This window comes from Micromys minutus, assembly GCF_963924665.1.
Source record: "Micromys minutus genome assembly, chromosome: 18".
Lineage (NCBI taxonomy): Eukaryota > Metazoa > Chordata > Mammalia > Rodentia > Muridae > Micromys > Micromys minutus.
In genome coordinates, this window is record NC_137953.1 from 33,286,952 (window position 1) to 33,311,077 (window position 24,126).

The window sequence follows — 24,126 nt, forward strand, 5'->3', positions numbered from 1 at the left end:
TAACAGCTCTGATGTAATGACCCTCCTTTCCTCTCCCACAGCACTGAGATTATAGGTACAAGGGAGGCCACATTTACCTTGTTATGCACTTAGGTGCTGTTGTCTTAGGGCTGCACAGCATGTGCTCTTAATCAGAGTCATGTCTTCAAACTAGAACACTTGATTTAAACGAAGTAAACCAATACTGTTAGATTAAAAGGTAAGCTCTAATAGTTGCCAGTTTTGCCCCAATACTTGGTCCTTTTTTTATAGTGAGGGGTAGGCTAATAATCATACCTTTGGGAATGGGCAGACCCTGTGAATCTGCTTCTTTCCACTGCTTTTTATACCTTGGCATACTAGAGTGTAACCTAGATTTTATCCAGTGTATATTAGTATGGGGTAGAAATTCAGGTTTGTAGATATATAAATTGACATGACCGCCCCATGGTATAGTTTTTATTGAACAGCCAGAGAGACATCTGGAAAAGCCTAGTGCAGAGAGAAATAGATTGAACATGGCCAGGGCTATTTGGAAGGAGAGAATAGAAGAGGATAGAGAGTGGAGAAAACAGTTGAGAAAAACATTAGTATAATGAGGAAGGGGGTGGGGCACACAAAACAACAGGGTTAGAAGAATGAAGTGTAGTTTAGGGTAGAGGAGGAGGTGAGAGGGATAAGGATTAGCATGGACTTTTGAAATATGTAATAGGTACTTGTGATACTGAGGGAGCCTGGAGCCCAGCATGAGCTCTCCTATCATAAGGGAAATGACTCATTTTGGTGAAGGGACCAGCATTACAAATTCCTAAGGAATGCTGATTTTTATCTACCAGAAACCCACCTATGGTCTACATTGAGCTCATTTCTAGATACTTGGACATTCCAGAGGGGTGTGTGTGTGTGTATCCTAGTATGGCCTAGAACTTTCTGGAGTGGCCTTGAATTCAGAGATCTGTCTGCCTAACCCCTCCAGCCTCAAAAGAAGGTAAATCTACGTTATTTCTCTTGCTGTGATAAACCACTATAACCAAAAGTTGATTTACAGAACAAAGAGCTTATTTGGGTTCTAGAAGGGTAAGACTCCATTATGGCAGGGAAGAATGGCAGCAGAGCAGAAAGCTGAATGAACACACACACCAGTACTGTTTACTTACCAGCAACATGAGGTTAGGTCCTGCCCTAGCTGAGTCTACAGTATAGATCTTATGTACTTACCTAAAAGTACATTTGATCCTGGAGCATTCGAAGAGATCCCAGCCAAACTTGTTTGTCCTCTTCCCTATTCTACATCGATTTAAGACATTCTTAAAAAGTACCATAGACAAATTCTTTAAGTAGGTCCATGGTACTTTTTAACAGCATATTTGTCTCAGATATAAAAATGAACAAATGAACTGTTAGGACAAGCAGCAAGCTGTGAGCATGATTCACAGTTTGCAAATTAATAGTGGAGTTTTCAAATCATGTTTGTGGAGCTCTAAGACCCTTTAGGGTGGGTGGGAAGGCATGGGATGGCTGGTTCACTTGCTTTTTACCTGGTTTATATAGAGTCTTATTAAGACTGAAAAGTAGATATGCTTCGAGACATGGAGGAATGGGGTGTGTTGAAGCATGCCTATAATCCCAGCACTGGGGAGGCAGAACCAAGATCATGAGTTTGAGGCCACCCTGGGCTGCTCAATTAGACACGTTTCTATCTCAAAGGGCTAATAATATGGCTTAGTGGCATATAAGTTGTCTAATGTGCAAGCCTGAGATTGATTAGTACAACTGTGTCCTGTACCCCCAAAATAAAGCATGGGAACTTAATGCATTCAGTGCCAGGCTCTTCAGAATTTTACTTGCTTAGACTTAGCATAGGGATAGCTTGTTAAGGGTGGCTAAGTAAGCTTGAGAACCCTAAGGGCATCCTTAGGAGAATGAACCAAGGAGTGGAGTAACAGTGCTGAGACTGAAGATTCCATCACCTCCTCTTCATTCCTCTTGCCCTTTAGCCAGGAAATGGAGATTGAGAGCAAAGGTCGATGCAGTCAGTGCCTTGTGGCAGAGTCCCTGGAGTTCTGAGGATGCCCCTGGGCTGGACTGGATCTGAGGAAGATGAGAGCGTTCAACCCCTGGACTGGGCCCTCCTTCCGGGGACATCCTGGGGTGAATATGGCAGCCTCCTTGGAAAAGCTTCACTAGGAGGGACCTGGAATGAAAGAAAGTCTCAGTTCTCACAAACAAGTGGAGAGGGCTGATGGTCAGGGATTTTTCCAATAATTCAGATGCTTTGGCTTCAACCGGCAGCTTCTTACAGATTAGAAGCATGACGAGCTGCCACTTCCTATCACTAATGGGCCTTGGGGTTATGGAGGTCCAAGACTGGGAGGCCATGAGCCATGTTGGTTCTACTTCCATATTCCAGCTCTGCTTACTAGTGGCAATACAGATCAGCTTCTACACCTGTCTCGGTATTCATTAAGTCACTGCAGAATTGACAGCAGCGATCTGGAGTCAGCGCTTCTCAACCACCATACTCATGGTACTGAAGTCTCAGAAAACGAGTCAGTGCCCTAGGAGATTAAGGGCTTTAAAAATTAAGATCTTAATTTCCAATTCAAAGAATGCAGCAGCCCTTGTGGATTCCAGGAAGACACTGGGAGTATACATTTGCACAATCATTAAATCTTTTATTTACATATAGAAATTAGTAAAACTTAAAACAAAACCAAATGCAACTTGTACAGAAATCCTTTAATTTTCTTTATTTTCACACATTAAAAAAATGAAACACACTATACAAATGGTTTTCATAGCAGATTACACGTGGGTCCATTCAGACTCGCTCTTGTGTGCTGCCTCAGACGACAGCTGTTAACCAGGGAGCCAATGTATTGATTTAAGTGCGGTAGCATGCAGCCTCAGCATGGAAGGTTCAGTTCCCATCTGTCTGTGAGTTAGGGTAAATGGCATTGGCGTCTGTTTACAGACTGAAATGTGTCAGTCCTGAGCAGTCCTGCGGTAGCTTGAGACCAGCTGGTGGGAGCTGTGGTCTCAGCTTTAAAAAGGAAGGTCCAAATGGCGGCAGGCTGGCTGCTATGAACTTGAGTTGTTTCCATTTTATTCTCTGGAACTATCTGCTGTGGGTCATGCAGACCCTGCTAGATGGGTTAAGCCAAGTAACTGTAGGTGTCCTTCTCACCATCGACTCGCTCCAAATATTCTTTTTCGATGAGAATATCAATGCATTTCTGGGCATTATTTTAGGAAGAAGAGGGAGTTAAAGGGGAAGAGAAATGCAAATAACCATCAGGAAAGAGGTCTGTCACCCTTATCACAGTTACCCTACACTGAGCTCAACAAGAAGCAAATTCAACCTGTCTATGTCCTGAATGCAGCACTTCAGTAACACCTGTGGGTGATTGTGTACCCCACCCCCAACTGTCCTACACATTAAGAAGGCAAGGGCTCCAGCACATCTAGGCCACAATCCCCCTTTTTAATAAAGCCTGGCTGCCTCTGGGCAGGACTCTGCTGTCACAGGCCAGAAGCACAGGATGGGTGAGTCAGAACAAGAACATGCTAGCATGATGCTAATAGCTCCTGACCACTGAGAACTCACCACATACTGCTATCCTTGGGTTTTCCAATAGCTGAGGCTTATCCAAGTAGTTTCAGTTATTGCCAGCAGAAACTAGGCAAATAAGACATTAGTGCCCTAGATACAGGGGAGTATGTCTCTGCATAGCAGCAGAAATGATAAAGTATTTCCTAACAGCGCAGCCCAGAATGAGCCCTCACATTGACAGGCAAGTTCTCAGCACCACAGCAGAAAACACTCCTTGTACACTACTTTCCACCAAGCAAAACCAGCCAAGGCTGCAGGATAGCTCATTGCCAGAGAAACAGTGAGGACAGGGAAGAACTTGATTTCTTGGATGCCTGTGATTTACTTTTTATCAGGATATCAATTATAAAAGTGTATTTATGACATGTGCGCCTCATATATTTACTTCAAGAATGAAGTTAGCTGGCTTTCTTTTGTTGGCGTTTCTTCTATGAGCCAGTTCCTATTTTCATGACACAGCCATTAATCCTTTTGCTACAAGTTTCCTAACAATCAGAAGACATAGCTGCTGCTCTGTAATTCCTGTACCTTGATCACTGGGACCCGAGGTTTGAACCTGGAGGACAGCTGAGTGAGGACTTCACCAAGTAACTGCTGGTGTTTCAGGACCTTCCTCATTTTCATGATTCTTACGATGGCCGCCTATGCAATCAACAAGGAAAAACATGGGTTTAGAGCTTTAACAGTTGAGCATGAAAGTTCAAGGCAGCCTTTACCTCATATCTACTTCCACGCTAGGGCAACAAATATCCTACAGGTCAGAGAGGGTACAAGCAATCAGCGTTATCCATGTTTCAACCCTAAATTAAATGTCTTAGCCAAGGGGCTAGACTGAGCTACTCCAGAGGACCTGGTTTCAGTTGCCAACATCTACAGCAGTAGCTCACAATACTCTTGACTCTAGTTCCAGGAGATACAGCATTCTCTGGGGACACCAGTCATGCACATGTGCCCTATATGTGCCTACATATGGACAAAACATACATATAAACTAAATGTAAATCTAAATATTTTGGCCTACTTGACCAACTATAACACTAAAGAATAATTAAAAAAAAATTGATCTGTAAAGGCATAAGGTACCCACCCTTGCCCCCACATTCTCCTGTTTCTTTCATCTCGCATACATTATCTGTTTCTCAATATTTAGGCAAGATTAGACTGCTTTCGTTTGGTACATAAAATATTTCATCCCTCAGACACCAATGTCCTGGCTTCAGGCATTGTCATCTCTGGCCATCGACTGAGCTGTGTCATTCTGGCAGTCCTTTCCAGTTAAAGCACATGAAGCCAACACATTTCCCTAAGTGTACAGTGCAGACATGGTTCAGTCACCTGAATCAGGAGTTTGCGGTCTTCCTCTATATTTTTGTGTGTAGTTTCTTGTTCCTGCTTCTGTTCAGTTTTCATTGGTACATTGATATTAACCCTCAATTTCTTACTGTCAAGACAACAGAGGAAACAGGTCATTGAAAAGTCTGCTTCCTGTCTTTCAACACTGCACATTTTGCCTCCCTGGCCTGGGCAGGTAGTTTACATCCATCTCTTCTATACCATTTTTCACCGTTTCTATCAACCACCTGGGAACTACCCCTCTAGCAATGCTATGTAATTTTACCAGAGTGGTGACTGAAGTGACATTTGACCCCTTAATTTTGTGAAGTGTAATAATACCAAAATAACTTGATATAAAGGTCTAAACATGCCATATGAGCCACTCAAGATATATTTTCAAAATAAAGAGAAAATCAAACCCAGCATTAACAAAGCAGCACTGAGGACTGCAGCCTGTCACCAGTGCAGAGTCCAGTTCCCCTGGCTTGTGCTGATCCTGAAGTATGCCCGGTGCCAGGGAATAAGACCAGCAGCTATATATTAGATTTTTCTTACTTTTTATAACCAAGATATAACTTTATTAAGGTGTCTGGCTTCAATTCCACCTCATCAACATTGGCATTTTCATCTTCTAAGACCTAGAAGAAAATAACTGTTACTAGGCACATCCCAGAAAAAGGGTTTTTTCTAGCTCAACACAAAGTATACAAACATACCAGTAATTTCGACTTCAGTAAAATCTGTAGGACTTGTGCCAAAATGTCCTGCAATTAGAGAAAGATGGTGAGCAAGGAGGAAGAATACTTCTTCCCAGTGGCTGTCCCAGAGACTCAGCTCACTGCCTCACAGGAATGGTCACTATCCCAAAGCAGAACCCACCCAGAGAAAGTGACATGACTTGTTCTTTTGGGCTTAAAGCACCCACTACTCAAAGGCAATAATGCAGTTTCCCACAAACACTGGGCACAATATTGTGGCCTGTCTCTTCAATGAAACCTACAGGAAATGATTCATTTCTTCAATGTCTGAAGGTTCACAAGACATTTATGTGGCACTGAGGATCAAACCCAAGGCTTTGTGTGCCAGGAAAACTATACCCTTGAACATTCAAACAAAGCAATAAGGAACTTCAGCAGAATCAAAGTTATACTACATTCATGAACATGCTAGACTTGAAGGCAGCTGACTTGCTGCCAATTTGGCTTTAGTGAACTCAGTAAATCATGTGACCTCTTCTCTGTAGGCCTTAGCTGCTCTGGTGATTCCTAGTACCAGCAAGCCTCATGGGCACTCAACTTCCTCACCTGCACTTTTAAACCAAGGCTATCACAATGGTCTGAGACTATGTGGGTAGGTCTGTCAGAGAAGTGGCAGCTATGAACTGGGGCCTGAAGGAGGGCAGCTAAAGACCCATAGGTAATTCTAATACTGGTGTGGCATTGAGGAGAAGGCCAAGTAGAGACTAGAGAGGCAGACCTGTCAGCCCTTCCAATCAGCCAGCAAAAAATCAGTATGTACTCATGTCAACTAAAAAACAAAATGGGGGCCAGGACTACAGCTTATTTGGTGGGTATTTGCCTAGCATGCATATGGCCCTGGATTTCCTGCACTGCATAAAAAATGAGTGTGGAGCATGCTAATTATCTACTACGGAAATACAGATGGGTGTATAGTAAGTTAGTTCAAGGACATTCTCTACCTACTTAGTAAGTTTGAGGTCATGCTGGAATACAGGAGACTGTTTCAACAACAGAAAACTCCAAACAAACAAAAAAATAAAGTGAATGAAAAAAAAATTTAAATCATGTATCTGCTTCCCAGCACTCATATGACAGCTTAGCCTTATCTGAAGTACTATGGGAAATAAATGAATGAATCCCTAAGTCTTACTGGCTGTGCAGCCCAGCTGAATGGATAAGCTCCAGATTCACTGAGAGATGCTGCCTCAAATAAAGGATGAAAAGTGTACCACAGTGATATTTACTGCTAGTCTCCAACACATATGAATGCAAATACATATATTTACACACAAATGTACATATGGGGGGGGTGATGGGGGAGACAGGAAGATAGTGAATGACTGACTGGGTTTAAAACAGAGCATTTCAAGGGGCGATGGTGGTAGCACACGCCATTAACCCTAGCACATGGGACGGAGAGTCAGGCAGATTTCTGTGAGTTCATGGCCAGTGTGGTTTACAAATAGACTTACAAGACAGCCAGGGCTACACAGAGAAGCCCTTTTAAAAAAACATAGAACATCTCATAATGTCCTTACAATGCTGACAAAACAGCATTTCTTAACATCTTTACAAAACTGACATAGAAGTTTATAAGGACACAGCTGGAACTGGCCACCACCATCACAAGTGCCACCATGCCTGCCTAAGTATCCATCTGTTTTCTTCAAAACAATTTGCTTAAAAACTATAAAGTCATAAAATCATTAGAGTAGCACATGTAGCTTTACGACCCAGATCTTAGTGCCACCAGCACCAGGAATGTGCTGGATGTTCCTCACACTAGTTTGAGATAAGTCAGGTTAACTTTGGCTCAAATGAACCTTGCCTATTATATAAACTTTTCTGACTCAACCATGAGGATTGAGTGGTCCTGTTGCCATCCAAGGTGTCAGAGGTCCCAGTAAGATGCCCTCTGTGGATCTGGCCTGGTCTTTTGGTGCTTTGGTCAGATTTAAATGTCTTCTCCATGCTGCAAACATTTATTAAGTCCAAGACACCCACGTTCTCTCCCCCTTTCCACAACATCCCAATGAACAAAGAAGCTTGAAAGTACAAAGCGAGTATGAATGGTAGAAATACCATTTTAATCTGAGTGCTGTCAGTCAACTGCTGCACAGTATAGGCATCTTCTGTGTTGTACTGAAGCAGGATTGCCATCTGGAATGTGGACGCCTTCATGGTCCAGGGAAAAGTAAGGAGAAAATATAAAAACATGGGAAAGGTCTTCATATGTACAGCTTACTTTCACAAAATACATTCTTCAGATGCAAAAGAAGAGAGGGAATACAAAATGTCACAAGGCCAGGGCAATAAACATTTTCCTTACAGACACCTTTTGAACACTGAAATGACTTTTAGTTTTCTCCTGCAATGTGTCTCTACATAAGCATAAACTTAAGAGTATATCCACACTTGTGTAGTAAATACACACCAGGTATAGAGACATAATGAGTTTAATTTTTATGCACAGTAGAACAAAAATTATTTTGGGGGTACATGCCGAATGTATATTTTATATGTGTGTTAAGTTGCCAGAGATACACCAGATACACCAGGTATAATGGTTACTTAATTATCAGCATGGAAGTAGAAAGGTTAAAATGAGTAGTTTGAGTCACCCACTCTAAAGTTTAATGCTAAAAGAAATTATCATTACCAGCTCACTATTGAGACCTTTTCAAGGATTGAAGTAAGTTTTACTTGTGAAACACACCAAGAGCATAGTGAGAGTAGAAAGAACCTAGACTTTGAAAGAAAATTTGGCTTTGCAACACACAAGCCACAGTGCACTGTCAGATGGAACCCCAGCTTTTGTACAAATGCAATCAACCCACAGCTGTCATTATTAGGCATTCTACATTGCTGGATGTGCTAGGGAATCTTATCACTGTGAAGCTGCAGAGAGCTGTGACTGGAACTAGAGAGTGAAATGTCACCATTTATATCTGTCACCCAAACATGTCAGGCAAGGACACTGTACAAACCTACCAAAGGTCACTTCTGTGGTTTAAGCACTCCTAACTCAGTGGAGGAAAAACTGAGGCTCCGAGTAAGGAAGTGACATGCACATGAGTTCAGCTCACCTGCCCACGACAAGCCAAGCATGCTTTACTCCCTACATTGCTTTGTCAGAAGATGAACTGCAACCTACTGCATGAGCTATCTAACTAGATTTCTATAAGTTGTCTTATCATCAATTAGTACTTAAGTATTTTACCACAAATAAAAAGATGATTTTACCTGTAAAGTGTATCTGTTTTTGAAGCAGTTAGTGACTAGTTCCCCTTTGGACAGTTGATACAACCATGTCAATTTTCTGCCACTGTGACGGCTGGCGTAGAAAGCTGTAAATCGCTGGTAACTGCGCTCCAACTGGATGAAAGAACATCACTATGCAGCATCCATGGCTCTACATTCTACAGTCAGCATTTCTAAATAATAAAGGTTCTGAGAACAAAATCAGTGCTCACAGAGAAGTGAACTACAAATGCCGGCACTGACTTGAGTACAGAGTGAGCAGAGTGTGGAACCAAAGCAGGTTTCTACTTCAAACCCAGTAGATACATCAAGAGTTCACCATGCAACCAGTGAGACTCTCCACTCCATAGGAGTAAAACACTGTTTGCTGCAACAGCCTTTCACTATTCAATACAGGCCCACTTCTTATTCCCCACAAACACTGCACTGACTGCTTACACAGCACTGCAGTCAGCACACTAATGTCAGGCAGCCCTTTTCCCTCTCACCAGTATAAAGAGACCAAGGAACAAAACCACCCTTACCTCTGATGGCAAGGCAAACGTGCAAGACTGCTGAAAGGGCCACGATCCAGAACTCAGGACCTGAATACTGAAGTCCACTGGGGGAGAGAAAACATCTCACTATTCTACAAAGTTTAAAATTCTATTTTACACACACACACACACACACACACACACACACACACACACACACACTAGTCAAAAAATTTTTAAATTCATTACAAGTCGAGCAGGCTACACATACACAGTGAGATGTCCTCTACCAAACCTCAAACCAAAGGTTGAAGAACCAGCAACTATTTTCCTCCAGTGCAATGGTTTTCCACTTTCCTGTCAATACAGAGTTCCAATGCTGATCTGCCTTGAGCAATTACATTTTCCCCTTTCAGGATATGAAGTTCAGCATGCACAAGCAGTATATGGTGGCCAGGAATGATTTAACAGACCCAAATAGAACAAAATGAAAAGCTCAACAGCAAACCACTACCTCCACTACAACTTGTGTACCATATACTCCTGTCAAGACAGACAGTAGAGACTTGTGACACCTATCAATCAGGACACATTCATCTTCACAGATAACTTAGTTGTTCACAAATAATACAAGCTTAGTGATGATAGCAGTTTTAATTTGGGAATAATAAAATTCTCCAACTTTCATCAAAAACAAGTAAGAGACAGAAGAAAATAACCAGAAATATATCCAAACTAAGGTTCAAAAGACAAGACAAAACAAGCCCACATATTAGCACAAGACCAATGTCAGGAGCATATGACTGGTCCCAGCAAAAGCTGCCATCATACCATCTGGAAGTTAGGAGGAGCACTTGGAAGGAAATGCCTGCTTCTTAGTCTTTGAAACGCTGACCCCATATTCTATCACTTCTCTCATCCGCTACCAAGAGCCCAAACAGCCCTCCTATGAGCACTCAGTACTCACAGTCCAGCGGTTCTGAATTCGTCAGGTGCTTTTTGAACTGTTCATTCAGATCTTTGCTTACACCAATGTCTTGAAACATTCGCTGAAGTTTGGAAGTGTACTCAAAACCACAAGCTTGCTGAAATAAATCCAGGCAATTATCTCATTGATTTGCATAGAAACATAAATGTATGTAATGCATATAAGGGAATTTTAGAGAAATCACAATACAATATCTTTGTCTTTAGTTCTATGAAGCTACTACTACTAACATTAAGTCATATCTTATGGCACAAATATATACAAACTAAAACTGTATGTTATAAAAAGACCATTAAAAGTTGGGCAATTGGGTCTTCAATATGTAGTAAACATACTGCAGCATTTAAAGCAGCAATTTAAAGGTGTAGCACTGCAGTAGATTATGACTAGGAAATAACTCGGAAACCATGTACTCAGCAGGCAGAGGCTAGTCTGGGCCGTCAGTGACCCTTGAACCATGCCCGTCCATGGTATTTTGTTTTGGCAGTTTGGACTAAGAAAATCACTAAGCATTTTTACACAGGGCCAACAAAGCTGAGTGTGTGGGAGGCAGGTAAGAATGTGGAAAAGGAGGGCAGAGCCTAAGGAAGGGCTACGAGGAACAGAAGGGCCCAAAACAGGGTGGCAAAGGAAGGAAAGAACTGGAGGCCTGGCTGGGAAGCAGGGCTCACACGATAAAGCCTAAGGAAGTTGGGATTCTCCAGGAAATAAATAGTACCTTTAACTTGGAGATCATGCTTGCTTCAGCATCGTCACTTGCACTGTTCTGATGTACCAGTCTCTTGGCAAGCATCTTTGCATAGAACTTCTGAAATACATCTTTGTCCTCGATGTACTTGAAGACCACCATCTGGCAAAGCCAGGGAAAGAACACCTTAGTGAAGAAGCTAATTCACAAGTTGATTGTCTCTAACTACTGCCAGGAACCAAGGATTGCTTGGTTTTGGGTGGGCCTGTGTTCCAACATGGCACAAACTCACCCTGAAATATTCACAATAAATATTGCCACCTATTCCTTAAACTCCAGTCTATCAGACTAGACTAAGCAGCAAGAAGCAAAGTTCTAAGGCTGGAGAGATGGCTCAGCGGATTAGGGTACTTGATGTTCTTGCAGAGGACCTGAGTTCCATTCCTAGCACATGGTGGCTCACAACCATCTGCCACTCCAGTTCCCAGTTCCAGGAGTTATAACACCCTTCTGACTTCCCCAGGCACAAGTACATACATATACATACATATACACAGGCAAAACACTCATATGCATAAAATAAAATAAAATAATCTTTGAAAAAAATAAACAAAACAAAATTAAAAAAGAAGCAAAATGCCAATGTTAAAAGTAAAAATTAGGAGTAAACCCCTAAATTCAAAATCAAAATACTTATGACATTGCACATTTCAGCCTACAAAGGGCAATGGGTATGGCCAGGAAACACCTTACCACTTGATTGAGGGTGTCTTCTAGTTCTGCCTCCTCTGGGTTCTTGGAACTGAAATTTAAAAGAGCAAGGTGTTTACAAACAAGCAAGCAGATATGCACACATACCACTCTGCCAAACTAGCATGGCCAGCTGGTGAGTTAGGGGAGGTCACTTTCCTTTCCTAAGGCAATCTGGCAGTCTCAAATTATGCCCCATCGTGAAGAGATTACAAAATAGTCACTAGAATATCTAAGATGAAAACTGACAGCAGTTAATTATAATATTATAAAGGTTTCCTTTAAAACAACCCATATAAATATCAGTAATGAGCTTTATTCTTAAAACTGCTCCCTACAATCTGTATAGTTTTACTTTGGAAAAGTAATATATATATATATATATACTTTCTGTTTAATAACCTACAGATTAAAGATAGTGAAATTATATGAGCCATGGGTGAGCTGTGCTTTCTTCTGGTCATAGCTACAAAAATTGATAACCTTTTTCTATGGATATATGTTAAACAAAGGTGAATTAAGGGCCTATTGGTTTTTTAAAGTATTTTGTAGAAGGATCCTATGTAAAGTGAACTGGTTGCCTCACCCTTAAATAAAGAACTACAGACAACTAGGAATACAGAGAGCAGGAGAAATAGTCTTCCTCAAGAACAGAACACCAATGGGCAGTCCTGAACATATACATATATAGCAATATTATATAGACTGAGTATGTTGTATTTATGTATTTAGGAATGCATACACACAGCAACAACAGTTAAAAGATAAAGAAGCCATGAATTTGAAATTGGATGGGTGGGTATGTAACACAGAAGGAGGTTTGGAGGGAGAAAGAAAATAATTGTATTACAATCTCAAAACTAAAAAACAAACAAACAAAAAAAAACTCCAAACAATGTTGTGACTTGTTGTTTGAGACATCCCAAGCTTCCCTCCAAGTCATGGAAATCATCTTGCCTCAGACTGCCTACTGGGATCACAGATGTGGACAACACATCCACTAAGAAAGAGTGTCTAAGAGAGCTGGCTCAGAAAATGTAGCTTCATCCTATGTGGCAGCCCAGGTAGTTTCTCTCCTCATTGCCCAATGCCAACTAGACTCCACTCACCAACACATGCTTGTTAAAGGAACATTCTGCAATGTCTCTACCATTCAGCTTTAACAGCCTGGATGTATATAATTATGGATACACAATTGTCTATTCTGCATAAACTGAAGGCCTCATGGAGTAGCTCTGTATTTAAGTCACTTAATCATTTACAACAGCCTGAGAAGCATTAAGTCTTAAGAGGCACCAAATTTTAAACTTTTACCAAACCTGCAAGATGGCTCAGTAAAAGGTGCCTGACACCAAACTAGATAACCAGAGTTTACTGCATTTCACATGGTAGAAGAATTTATTCCTGCAATTGTACTCTGACATCCACAGATGCACCAAGACACACATAATCTCCCAAATAAATAAATAAATAAAATATAATAAAAATATTAAAGTCCCTTTTCCTCCTTGGAAAGAACACATAAGTGGACCTGATTAGAGTAGTCAATAAACTGAAAAAATAATAAGATATTCAAGTTCCCACTAGCCTGGGAGGATGGCTTTCTAGCATTAAAAAGTAATTAATTTTTAAAAACAGAGATGGCAAGTGACTTTACCCAGTGTTTCCCCACCATGTACAAAGCAGATAGCACAATTCTCCGATAGTGACCTGTTTCAGTTTTGCTGCTGAGCTACGACCAGTTTGAGGATGCTGCATGGTTTATATTTTGTACAATTATTTCCAGTTCACTAATGATGATAACGACTTGTTAACTTTAAAAAAAGTGTGTGTGTGTGTGTGTGTGTATCTGCTTGTCCATATGAGCACCATATACAGAGAAACCTACAGATGTCAAAAGAAGGCATCAGATTCCCTAGAACTGGAATTAACATTTTTGAGTTGTCCAATATGGATACTACGAAGTAAACCTAGGTTCTCTGCAGAAACAGCAAGCGTCCTTAACAGCTGATCCATCTCTCTGGCCCTAATAGTTAAACTGTCATTGTGCACATTGGCATTTGTGGGTATTCTCTTAGCCCTAGAGAGGTTTTTAAAATATACTGACATCAGAACCAGTAAAATTTGGGGCCTGTGTCCCCTTCATAGCATTTGGTGATGTGGTCTGTGGGACACTAAAGCAAACCCTGAACATTTCTGAATCAGGAATGAAATTGTGACAGGGAGAAAAGTTGAGGGAACATAACAAAGAGGAGGAAGCCATGTCTTACCACACCACCTCTATCTCTGAATACAGCTAAGATTAGGAAAAGTGTCAGGTGAGCTATACAGTGACTGGAAAACGAAGTGTATATAGCACCAACAAATGACCAAATGAAAACTTTAAAATATTCACATGGCTGAATATGGTGGTGTGCTCTATATACCCAGTATGTGGAGGGCTGTGGGTAGGAGGAGCGCTGGAAGTTTTGAGGCTAGCTTGAGCTATACAATAGCTCTGTCAAAAGCAAAGTTTGGAGACCAACACATTATCTGTGTTGTAGTATTCAGTCTTCTACTGTTCAGAAAGTCAGTGGAAGCCAATACATTTCAACAATGTGGTGCAATACAAATAAATGTAAAGCAAATACTGATCCCTGTATTAAACTGAGGATTAAATGGGGAACTAGGAAAAAAATATAATACCAAGTCAGTACCTTTTCTTCAACAAGGAGTCACAGTACCGAGCAAGCAGCTCAGGGGATTTACTGGATGACTGGGCCATTTTGGTAACTGCATTGTTGTTTATGAATCGACCACAAGCCTGTGTATATAAAAGACAGTTAGAAAAAGGTGTCCTGTACATATATACTGAACAGGCAGCACAGTGACACACGTACCTTATCGAGTGCAGCCACGAAGCCAGCATCATTGTTGAATGCTGACATCACCAGGGCATTGTATTTTTTATGAACATCCAGCACTGTCTGCACATACATCTTGGGGTCCTTAGGTGGAGGGAAAGCCAAAAACAAACAAAAATTAAAAATACACATTTTACACTGCTGTAAAATGTTCTACAAGTTTTAACTATATCTTCACAGAAGTTAATATGATCAGAAATACTTTTGGTTCCACCACTAAAACATAGAACATTGTGTTTCTATGTAAAACAAAATAATTCTTCAAACTAAAAATTAAATACCTTAAAGAAAACTTGAAAAGATTATGAAACTTTTTTTTTCAAACACAGATGGGAAAGTACAATGGCAACCGTGTGGCCAAGGTCAGGGACAAGCACTGGGGACTTGGGCCTTGTGGGCAACAAGGACTCTTCAAAGAAAATAGTGGAAGATGCTAAAGGGGACAGTACTGGTAGAAGACACAGGAGCTGGATTGGGGGGAAGAATCAAACAATATCAATGGTCAAGTAGTGTCAATATTTGCAAGCCAAGAACCCATAATGTGTGACAGGTATCATTTTTTACATGATTAAACTAAGTTACACTTCTTACTAAAGTAAATAGCAGCTGAGACAGGTAAGGATTCAGGCAGATGACTCCTGAGTCTGGTATGTTCTCTTCAGCTTTCAGAATGGAAAAGACCCAGCTGATGGGCACAGAGAGGCAGAACGGCTCTTGTTTAGCCCTTCATAAACCAGGAGCTTCAGGTGCACAGAAAGATAATGCTTCCAAATTCCTGATGTACAATTTCACTGTTGATATTTTGGAGACAGCCCAAGCTTACCAAAAACTTGTGACCTTATTTCTTTCCCTGCTGCCACCACTGAGTCCAGACCCCAGTTCCTGACATATTCATTGTCTTTGTACAAATTCAGAAATGAGAAAACAGAAACCCCTGAATACTAATTACTTTGTATTTTTGGCAAAATTTGATTTAATTAATAATAGGTAAAACCAGAACCTTATGATACAATCATTTTCTATACACTGCAGGTATATCTTATTTAAAAATATAACAGATGCAAAATTATTATGAAAAAATATATAGTATGATGATATAATTTCACTGAAATGGAAAGATGGTTTTTACCTGATATAATCAGATAATCTGGTCCCTGTCTCCTGACAACTACTCCTGTATGCTGCAGAGATGGCACCACTCTAAAGAAAGCATCCGAGCACCTACAAGTCAAGCATGCACCTTGCTTCATATGGGCTCTTCTTTTTTGAGCAATGCATTTTTTTCCCCTTTGCTTGACTTAATTTTGGTTTGTCATTTAAGCCCATATTACTTTGCAGACTCAGGTTTTAAACTGCTTTCTGATCTCACATCAAATTACTATACAACACTCATATTCTCTTCCCTTACGATTTCCATGGTCATTGGTTTTTACAAAGGGCTCTAGCCTACAGTGAGTATCCAACCACAGAAAAATGCAGTAACCACTACTGGACCACCCAGCTCCCATAAGGAGGTTAACATCCTTGCAAAGAACCAACTGCATGTCAAATTTAAAGACTCACATTGCTTATAAAGCCTGTTACTCTGGGGACTATGACTCACAGGATGCATACAAGGTATGTATGTACACACACACACACACACACACACACACACACACACACACACACACACACATTCTGGTACTTATTTTACGACTCAAGCTTAGCAGTAGAGAGGCGATAAACTCCCCATTTATTGAGGGGTTAGGTCCCTTACCATGTGTTTCCACCTCTAACTATGGCTCCTAAAGTGCTGACCTTACCTTCACCTTCATTCACCTGCTCTCTTGATCTTTGTAGTGATTTACAGATTGAGTCTTGGATATCAGTAATGTCTCTATATTTACTGTTGTGCTAGAAGAATTATAACTGTTTCTCTGGCCTTTTTTTTTTTTTTTTTTTTTTTTTTTTTAATTTTCCCCCAGATTCAGGATTTGGAATCAAAATTTTCAGTAAATGCCCAGGAGAAATTTCCACATGTCCATGTAAAGCTTTGTAAAGAATAAAATAGCCTTCAGATGGTTCTAGATTTCTCACGAGAAGACCCAGCAGAGTATGGTTGAGAGGGTGGGGTTGACAGGAACCCACAGAACAAGGTACTATGTGATAGCAAGCCCTGGAAAAGTGGTTTAGAAAGTTCATTATTACAGTGTGTAAGTATGACATGCTTTATGCCACAACACTAGTGTGGAGCTCAGAAAATGTGTGTGTGTGTGTGTGTGTGTGTGTGTGTGTGTTAGTTCTTTCTGTCCACTATGGGCCCTCTGGATCAAACTCATGTTTTTCTTTGTTGTGAGGCAGGATCTCATAGTTCAGGCGAGTCTCCTATATACTATATCGTCAAGGGCGGCCTTGGGTCTGATCTTCCTGCCTTTGCCTCCTGAGTGGTAGAATTACAAATATGTGCCACCATGCCTGGCTTTGAGAGAAAATTTGAGGTTTAAGACAAAATGAACATAATAGTGATAAATCTATAGCACACAAGAAGTTCCTTTCAGTTCCCAAGTGACCTCTCTCATTCAATGCTCATGATTCTAAAAACTGTTATATCACCCATGACTGACACATTCAATAATCTAGACCAAAGTCCCACTAAGCTTGCACATCCTGACCTTCAGAAGTCATGGAATTCCATATTCCTTAAGCCAAAACAATGGTCAACTCCCCTCCCACATTACTGCCGTTTCATTTTGGTTTTTTGCCATTTCAATAGCCTATTGCTATTCTTACAGTCCCTTCATTATTTCACTTTCAACACTGGAGCAATGTTTTGAATAAAATTCAAGTCTTGTCAAGTGCATGGTTATTAATAATACCCTCAGCAGCTTTCCTCGTGTCCCTTGAGTGGAGTTGACATAATTAATATGCTCCCAAGTTCTTCCAACATCTGCTCAGCTATCTCCATCTTTCCTGTCTCTCCTTAAATCCTTCCTATTTCTTAGACTGTGCTTATTCAGTCACTGATTCAGTCACCTGGGATCTCTTTGCCTAGGTGGAAAGTAACCGAAGACAATGCTCAACATCGAATTATGGCCTCTATACACACTGGTGCACACATATGTACATGCCCCCAGTTTCAATGCACACACACAAGAAGACCAACACTGGTCTTCAAAAAGGCCTGAGTCAGGCAGTGGAGCCTATGCCCACAGTAGGATGACCTGGGAGGCTGAGATAAGAGAAGGCCACCCTGGGCTATATACTAATACTCAGACATCACTTCTGAGGATCAGCTGTGATCCTAAATTCTGAACTAGTACTTTTCAAGAATACTTTCAAAAGAGATAAACTGGAATTCTTTAGGCTTTTAAAAGAAACGTCTCATGCTTGATGTGTGTAAACTGGACCACTAATAGATCTAAACAATATTTTCAACCTAAGCCTGAAGCCACCTTAAAGAGCCAAGTTTGAAACTGCATTTTTCAATGGGTTAGGGCTAATGAGAGTCAAATGTTAAGCTTGTGCAACCATTAACTTGTTAGACTCTGTCAGGAAGCAGTTAACCATTAACACAACTACTACAGGACACATGGGTTCCTCCTAAACACTGAACTTACCTCTGGATAGTTTGACTTTTGGAAATTAGGGGAAAGAAATTAAAGTTTGCTCCCAGGAAGAAGCAAACACATGATACAATCATTTGGGGACAAAAGTGTGACAGCTATCCATAAGTACCTGGCCTTTTGAGTAACTTTGTCTCCACATAAATCATCTACCTCAACATAAAGCCAAACTTTCGGAAACACACGCCCTGACCACAAACCATCAACTGCAAAGAAAGAGGCAACTTACTGTTTGCAGCATACCCACTAGATGTTTAATCCTGAAATTCCTTTCTCTATCAGCCACCAAACCACACCATGTGTGTTCAGGAATATAAAAAGGATGCAGGCATGCATTCATTCATTAGTAAAGACAGGGTCTACACAGCCCTGGCTTTCTTGTGATTCCCTATGTAGACTAGGCTAGCCTCAAACTCACAGAGATCCACCTGCCTTGGCATCCTGGGTGCTGGAATTAAAGGCCAGTGCTACCATGCCTGGCTATAAAATTAACTTTGTTGTTAACTGGGAGGAGAAAAGAGAATAAACATAATGTCCCACACACTACATAGCGCAAATTTATAGACATTTTCTTCTCTGTCAATTAGCAGAAATAAGATTAAAGGGTTTTGTAGAGACAAACACCAGTGATTTAAGACACGCTATATCTATTCTCATTATTGCAATCCCTGGTCCTTTTTGCTCCAAACATTATGTTTAGCCTAAGATCTGGGTTTGTCAATTTTTTTAAAGATAGGGCCTTATTCTCTAACTTAGAACTCACTAGGTCTAGAATTCACTAGATAGCCCAGGATGGCCTTGAAGTCACAGCCCATCTGACAAAAGATGAACAACGAGGGACAAGGTCAGTGACAGGACTCTAGCCTTGAACCAACAGGGGAGTCACCTGAGTATTCGTCACTGTATAACACAATTTACATCAGAATTTAGTTGATGTGACATAAAAACTGATTTGGGAATGAACTGCTTCCATGAGTTCCCTTACAGAAGGATTAAAGTCTTCCTTTTGTTAGAAAAAAAAAAAAGAGTAATATCCTGGATATAAAATGATAGTTCAGTCATGCTAGGTTTAGAAGGTTATTGTGTGTGTGTGTGTGTGTGTGTGTGTGTGTGTGTGTGTATTCCCCCTCTGTTCTTGTGTGTGGTTTTGTTCCACAACAAGAAAAAGAAGACCAGAGTTTAGTTCTCAGCATCCAAGTTGGGTGACTCATAACAAACACTATTAGAGATATGACACCCTCTTCTGGCTTCTGTGGGCACCCCACCCATGAACCAAACCCATTTTTTAACACAGTAAAAAAAAATATATAAATGAACAAAGTAAAAAAACAAAAAACAACAAAAAAAGTCTAGAGAAATCACCCAGAAGTTAAGACTGGTTGCTCTTCCAGAGTATCAGGGTTCAGTCCCCAGCACCTACACAATGGCTCACAACCATTCATAACTTCCAGTTCTAGGAACTCTGAGCCCCTCTCTATTCTGATCTCCTTAGGCAAACATGCATTCAGACAGAAACACTAAAATAAAACAAAAATAAAAAAGGAGATTATCAATACTTAGAAAGGTGCTGGAGAGAGTTGGGTGTGGTGGTGCAAGCCACCTCCTTAAAGGAGGCAGAAGCAAAGAGGTAAATGGATCTCTGTAAATTCAAGCTGGGCTACATAATGAAACTCCATCTTAAAGGGGGTGGAGTGGGAAATGCTAGAATAATTGAAGGATTTTGTGAACTTTCACTTTCAAAAGCCAAAACAGGTTCTCTGTGTCAGTAAAATCATAACAAAGATGCACCACATACACACCTGCAGTTGGCATTTGAAAATAATGTGCTCAATTGTTTTTCAGTACAGGTCTTACTTACATTTAGAGCAGCTTCTCCACACTTCTCAATTGCTGCAAGACCCTGATTATGAATATGTGTCTCTAGTAGTTTTTTCAATTCTCCTAGGCCATCCTGAATTCTAGATACGAGATTATACATGCGGCCCAAATCTGAAAGAAAAAAGAACCCAATTTAATGCATGGAAACCAACTGTGCATACCTACTCTGTTCATTAACCTTACATCAATCAAGTGAAAAACACTGTAAATAGGAAACCATCTTCTGGATCTGGTGTACTTTGTTAAAAGCACCAACAGGGTCAGGCTACTAAAACACTGATTCTTTTATCACAAGAATCAGCTAAGGTACCATTGAGAAAAAGCACTGAATGCTTTCTAAAATCTTGATGAGCTATTTATACCCCCCAAAAGTACGAAAACATTTGCTTAAAAAGTACTTAATATAGATACCTATTTCAACTGTAAGTCACAAAAGGATTCCTCAGATTATTCATTTCATATGTGTTCAATTTATGATAGTTAAAGATGGAAAATCTAAATCCCAAAACAATGTGACTGAACTACTAACAGTTCCCACTAGCAAAGAGGAACAAATAAGGAAACTAAAAGCAAAACAACTTTTCAAAGGATAGAAGGAGAAACACTCAAACACAATACAAAAAAAGAAAAATCAGCCCACCATTGGTAATTCTAACAGAAGTGTATGGAACAAATTATATTATTCACCTTCATTCTTGTCAGCATCCAACAAATTCTGAAACTCAGTGTGAAAAATTTCCAAGTGTTTTTCGATGAGGACCTGCTCACATTTCCGTGCTAGTTCATCCTGTGTGCTCTCATGGAGGTAAACCTGAACTCTCCGCTGTTCCTCAAGCAAACGAGCTTCAGCCTGCAGAGAATTCAATCAAAGCAAACCAAAGAATGGCTTGATTCACTTTGAAAGATCTAGTATGTGAACAACAAATTAAACTCACAAATATTCCAGTAAAGTATGATTAAGAGAAATAGGACTTTAGACTGTAAGATGACTGCCAAACATATTATAAAGCCACTGGTCTGTTCTACTCTTTCTGTAATCAGGCTCTAATCCTTTAAGGGCCTTAGGAACATTATCATAAGTAAAAGTTCAAATGTCTTCATATCATTTTTCTTTGGGTAAATAGTATTTCACATCTTGGAGGCAATATTCCCCAGCCCTGTGGGGAAAACCTACAGGTCTTCTTCGGCATGTGGTCACTGGGTTTACTTTGGTCTGAAAGCTGTTTGAAGTCAAGGGTCATACAGATGTAATCCTACAAATGACCACTCAGAAATAATAATCAGCAATAAGAAAAAAAGGAAGAATGGAAAGCTTTAACACAACAGAAAGTCAAATAAAAGACAGTATATTTTAGAATCTGTCACCAGAAACATTTGGGGTGAGGACCTTCTACATTGCAGTGAGTCTTGAATTATTTAGATGATCTGAATAACAAAAGACAAATGATGTATTTTACCCTCCACACAGACTTTTCAGATTTAGTGTAAGGTGGATAAATCTGGAGAATTAGTATTAGAATTAAATAAACATTCAACACTGAGAAAACGGAATTAAACATTCAACACCAAGAAAACTGAATAGGCAACACTTAGACCATCAAATATGATCATGGGTGGTTATTCAACCACAGGAAAGAAAACTTCTTCTCAGAAAAGAGGGTGGTAGGCTCTGATGTTCTTGTGAATTCTTGATGGGACACTGAACCAGAAAAAGAGAAGTATGTCCCTAACTGGGAACTAAACTGTGACAGTAGGTATCTTTACCATTGCTGTCTCATGTACTGATCATGGAGCACCAGAAACATATTTAAATGACAAGAACCCTTAAGTTCTTGAAAATAACCCTGATTAACTCCATTAGAAACAACAATTATCAACAAAACAAAGGAATAAAACAATAGAGGATCCATCTGCACCCCACTCTCATCAATGGACAGATCACAGAAACTAACTAAACAGAGACAAAGTGAAGCTAATAGATGTTATGAACCAACAGATATCTACAGAACATTTCATCCTAAAACAAAAGCATATACCTTCTTCTTAGCACCTCATGGTACCTTCTCCAAAATTGACCATATAATCAGTCACAAAACAGGCCTCAACCAATACAAGAATACTGAAATAATCCCATGCATCAGATCACCACAGACTAAGGTCTTCAATAACAACAACAACAGAAAGCCCACATACACATGGAAGCTGAACAATGCTCTACTCAATGATAACACGGTCAAGGAAGAAATAAAAAAATTAAAGACTTCTTAGAATTTAATGAAAATGAAGGCACAACAATACTCAAACTTATTGGACACAATGAAAGCAGGCTAAGAGGAAAACTCTTAGTTCTGAGTGCTTCTGTAAAGAAATTGGAGAAAGCATACACCAGCAGTTCAACAGTACATCTCAAAGCTCTAGAACAAAAAAAGCAAATACTCCCAAGAGGAGTAGACAGCAGAAAATAATCAAACTCAGGGCTGAAACCTACCAAGGAAAGACAAGGAGAACTATACAAATAATCAGCAAAACCAGGAGCTGGTTCTTTGAGAAAAATCAACAAGGTAGATAAACCCTTAGCCAGACTAACCAGAGAGCACAGGGACAGTATCCAAATTAATAAAATCAGAAATGAAAATGGAGGCATAACAACAGAAACTGAAGAAATTCAAAAAATTATCAGATCCTACTACAAAATTCTATACTCAACAAAATGGGAAAATCTAGATGAAATGGATGATTTTCTAGACAGATACTAGGTACCAAAGTTAAATCAGGATGAGATAAACCATCTGAACAGTCCCACAACCCCTAAAGAAATAGAATCAGCTATCAAAAGTCTCCCAATCAAAAAGAGCCCAAGACCAGATGGGTTTAGTGCAGAATTCTATCAGACCTTCCTAGAAGACCTAATATCAATACTCTTCAAACTATTCCACAATATAGAAACAGAAAGAACACTACCCAATTTCTTCTATGAAGCCACAATTATGCTTATACCTAAACCACACAAAGACTCAACAAAGAAAAAGAACTACATATCCCTTATGAATATCAAAGCAAAAATATTCAATAAAATTCTTGGAAGTTGAATCCAAGAACACATCAAAACCATCATTCATCATGATCAAGTAGGCTTCATCCCAGAGATGCAGAGATGGTTCAATAGAAGGAAATCCATCAATGTAATTCACCATATAAACAAACTCAAAGAAAAAAACCACATGATTATTTCATTAGGTGCTGAGCAAGTATTTTTGACTGCATGTACAGTATGTGCATAAAATACACAGAGAAACCAGAAAAAGATTCTGGATCTCTCAGAACTGTGGTTGCAGACGGTTGTAATCCAACATGTGAAAATCAAACCTAGGCCCCCTGCAAGAGCAATACCCACTCTTTTAATTGCTGGGAAATCTTTCGAGCTCATATTTATTTTTAAATAGTAAAAAGATTAGAAATGTAAAATATTCAAATGTTCATTTTTTTAATAAGTCAGATTAGTCTCAATCACATGAGATTTATTTTAAAGTGTTAATATGTAAACAGTTTGTAATTGTTCAGCCATCAAAGGCTTCTCTGGATGGACCAACCATTATTAACTGATTACACTAAAATACACCAACATTCTGACAGCAAACTGAACAGAGACCTCTAGGGATTGCAATATCTCACCCAAATTTGGTGTTGAAAGCATGATATTTCCGGAAAGCTACTCTTTACCTCAAAATTATCCCTGAGATGTTATATTTTACTTGATTATTTTAATGTAAATGTAATTTCTCTTCAAGGTATTGAAATTGTTAATTTTTTTTTTTTACAGATTTTAAAAAGCATTTTTGGTTTTTTATTTTTATTATTTATTTATTTACTTGTTTATTCTTACAACTTTATTTTTAAAAAGAGGAATACA

The 24,126-nt window shown here is 39.7% G+C and overlaps 1 protein-coding gene across 2 annotated transcripts in view; it reads right to left on the minus strand.

The window, feature by feature from the left end:
- Nucleotides 1-1,896: 1,896 nt before the first annotated feature.
- CUL1 (cullin 1) overlaps nucleotides 1,897-24,126 on the minus strand; it is a 66,591-nt gene continuing 44,361 nt past the window's right edge. The window contains exons 8-22 of one of the 2 annotated variants that reach the window (XM_080932613.1): nucleotides 20,904-21,066; nucleotides 20,197-20,327; nucleotides 14,710-14,817; nucleotides 14,527-14,633; nucleotides 11,834-11,882; nucleotides 11,111-11,242; nucleotides 10,372-10,489; nucleotides 9,453-9,529; nucleotides 8,911-9,042; nucleotides 7,750-7,842; nucleotides 5,644-5,691; nucleotides 5,483-5,565; nucleotides 4,928-5,033; nucleotides 4,121-4,234; nucleotides 1,897-2,173 (exon numbers count right to left, since the gene is read on the minus strand). In XM_080932613.1, coding sequence (XP_080788739.1) covers nucleotides 2,090-2,173; nucleotides 4,121-4,234; nucleotides 4,928-5,033; nucleotides 5,483-5,565; nucleotides 5,644-5,691; nucleotides 7,750-7,842; nucleotides 8,911-9,042; nucleotides 9,453-9,529; nucleotides 10,372-10,489; nucleotides 11,111-11,242; nucleotides 11,834-11,882; nucleotides 14,527-14,633; nucleotides 14,710-14,817; nucleotides 20,197-20,327; nucleotides 20,904-21,066 — 1,545 coding nt within the window. In that variant the 3' untranslated portion in view covers nucleotides 1,897-2,089. Of the gene's footprint in view, nucleotides 2,174-2,629; nucleotides 3,216-4,120; nucleotides 4,235-4,927; nucleotides 5,034-5,482; nucleotides 5,566-5,643; nucleotides 5,692-7,749; nucleotides 7,843-8,910; nucleotides 9,043-9,452; nucleotides 9,530-10,371; nucleotides 10,490-11,110; nucleotides 11,243-11,833; nucleotides 11,883-14,526; nucleotides 14,634-14,709; nucleotides 14,818-20,196; nucleotides 20,328-20,903; nucleotides 21,067-24,126 lie in introns of those variants that run through there. The other variant, XM_080932614.1, reaches the window with a different exon arrangement.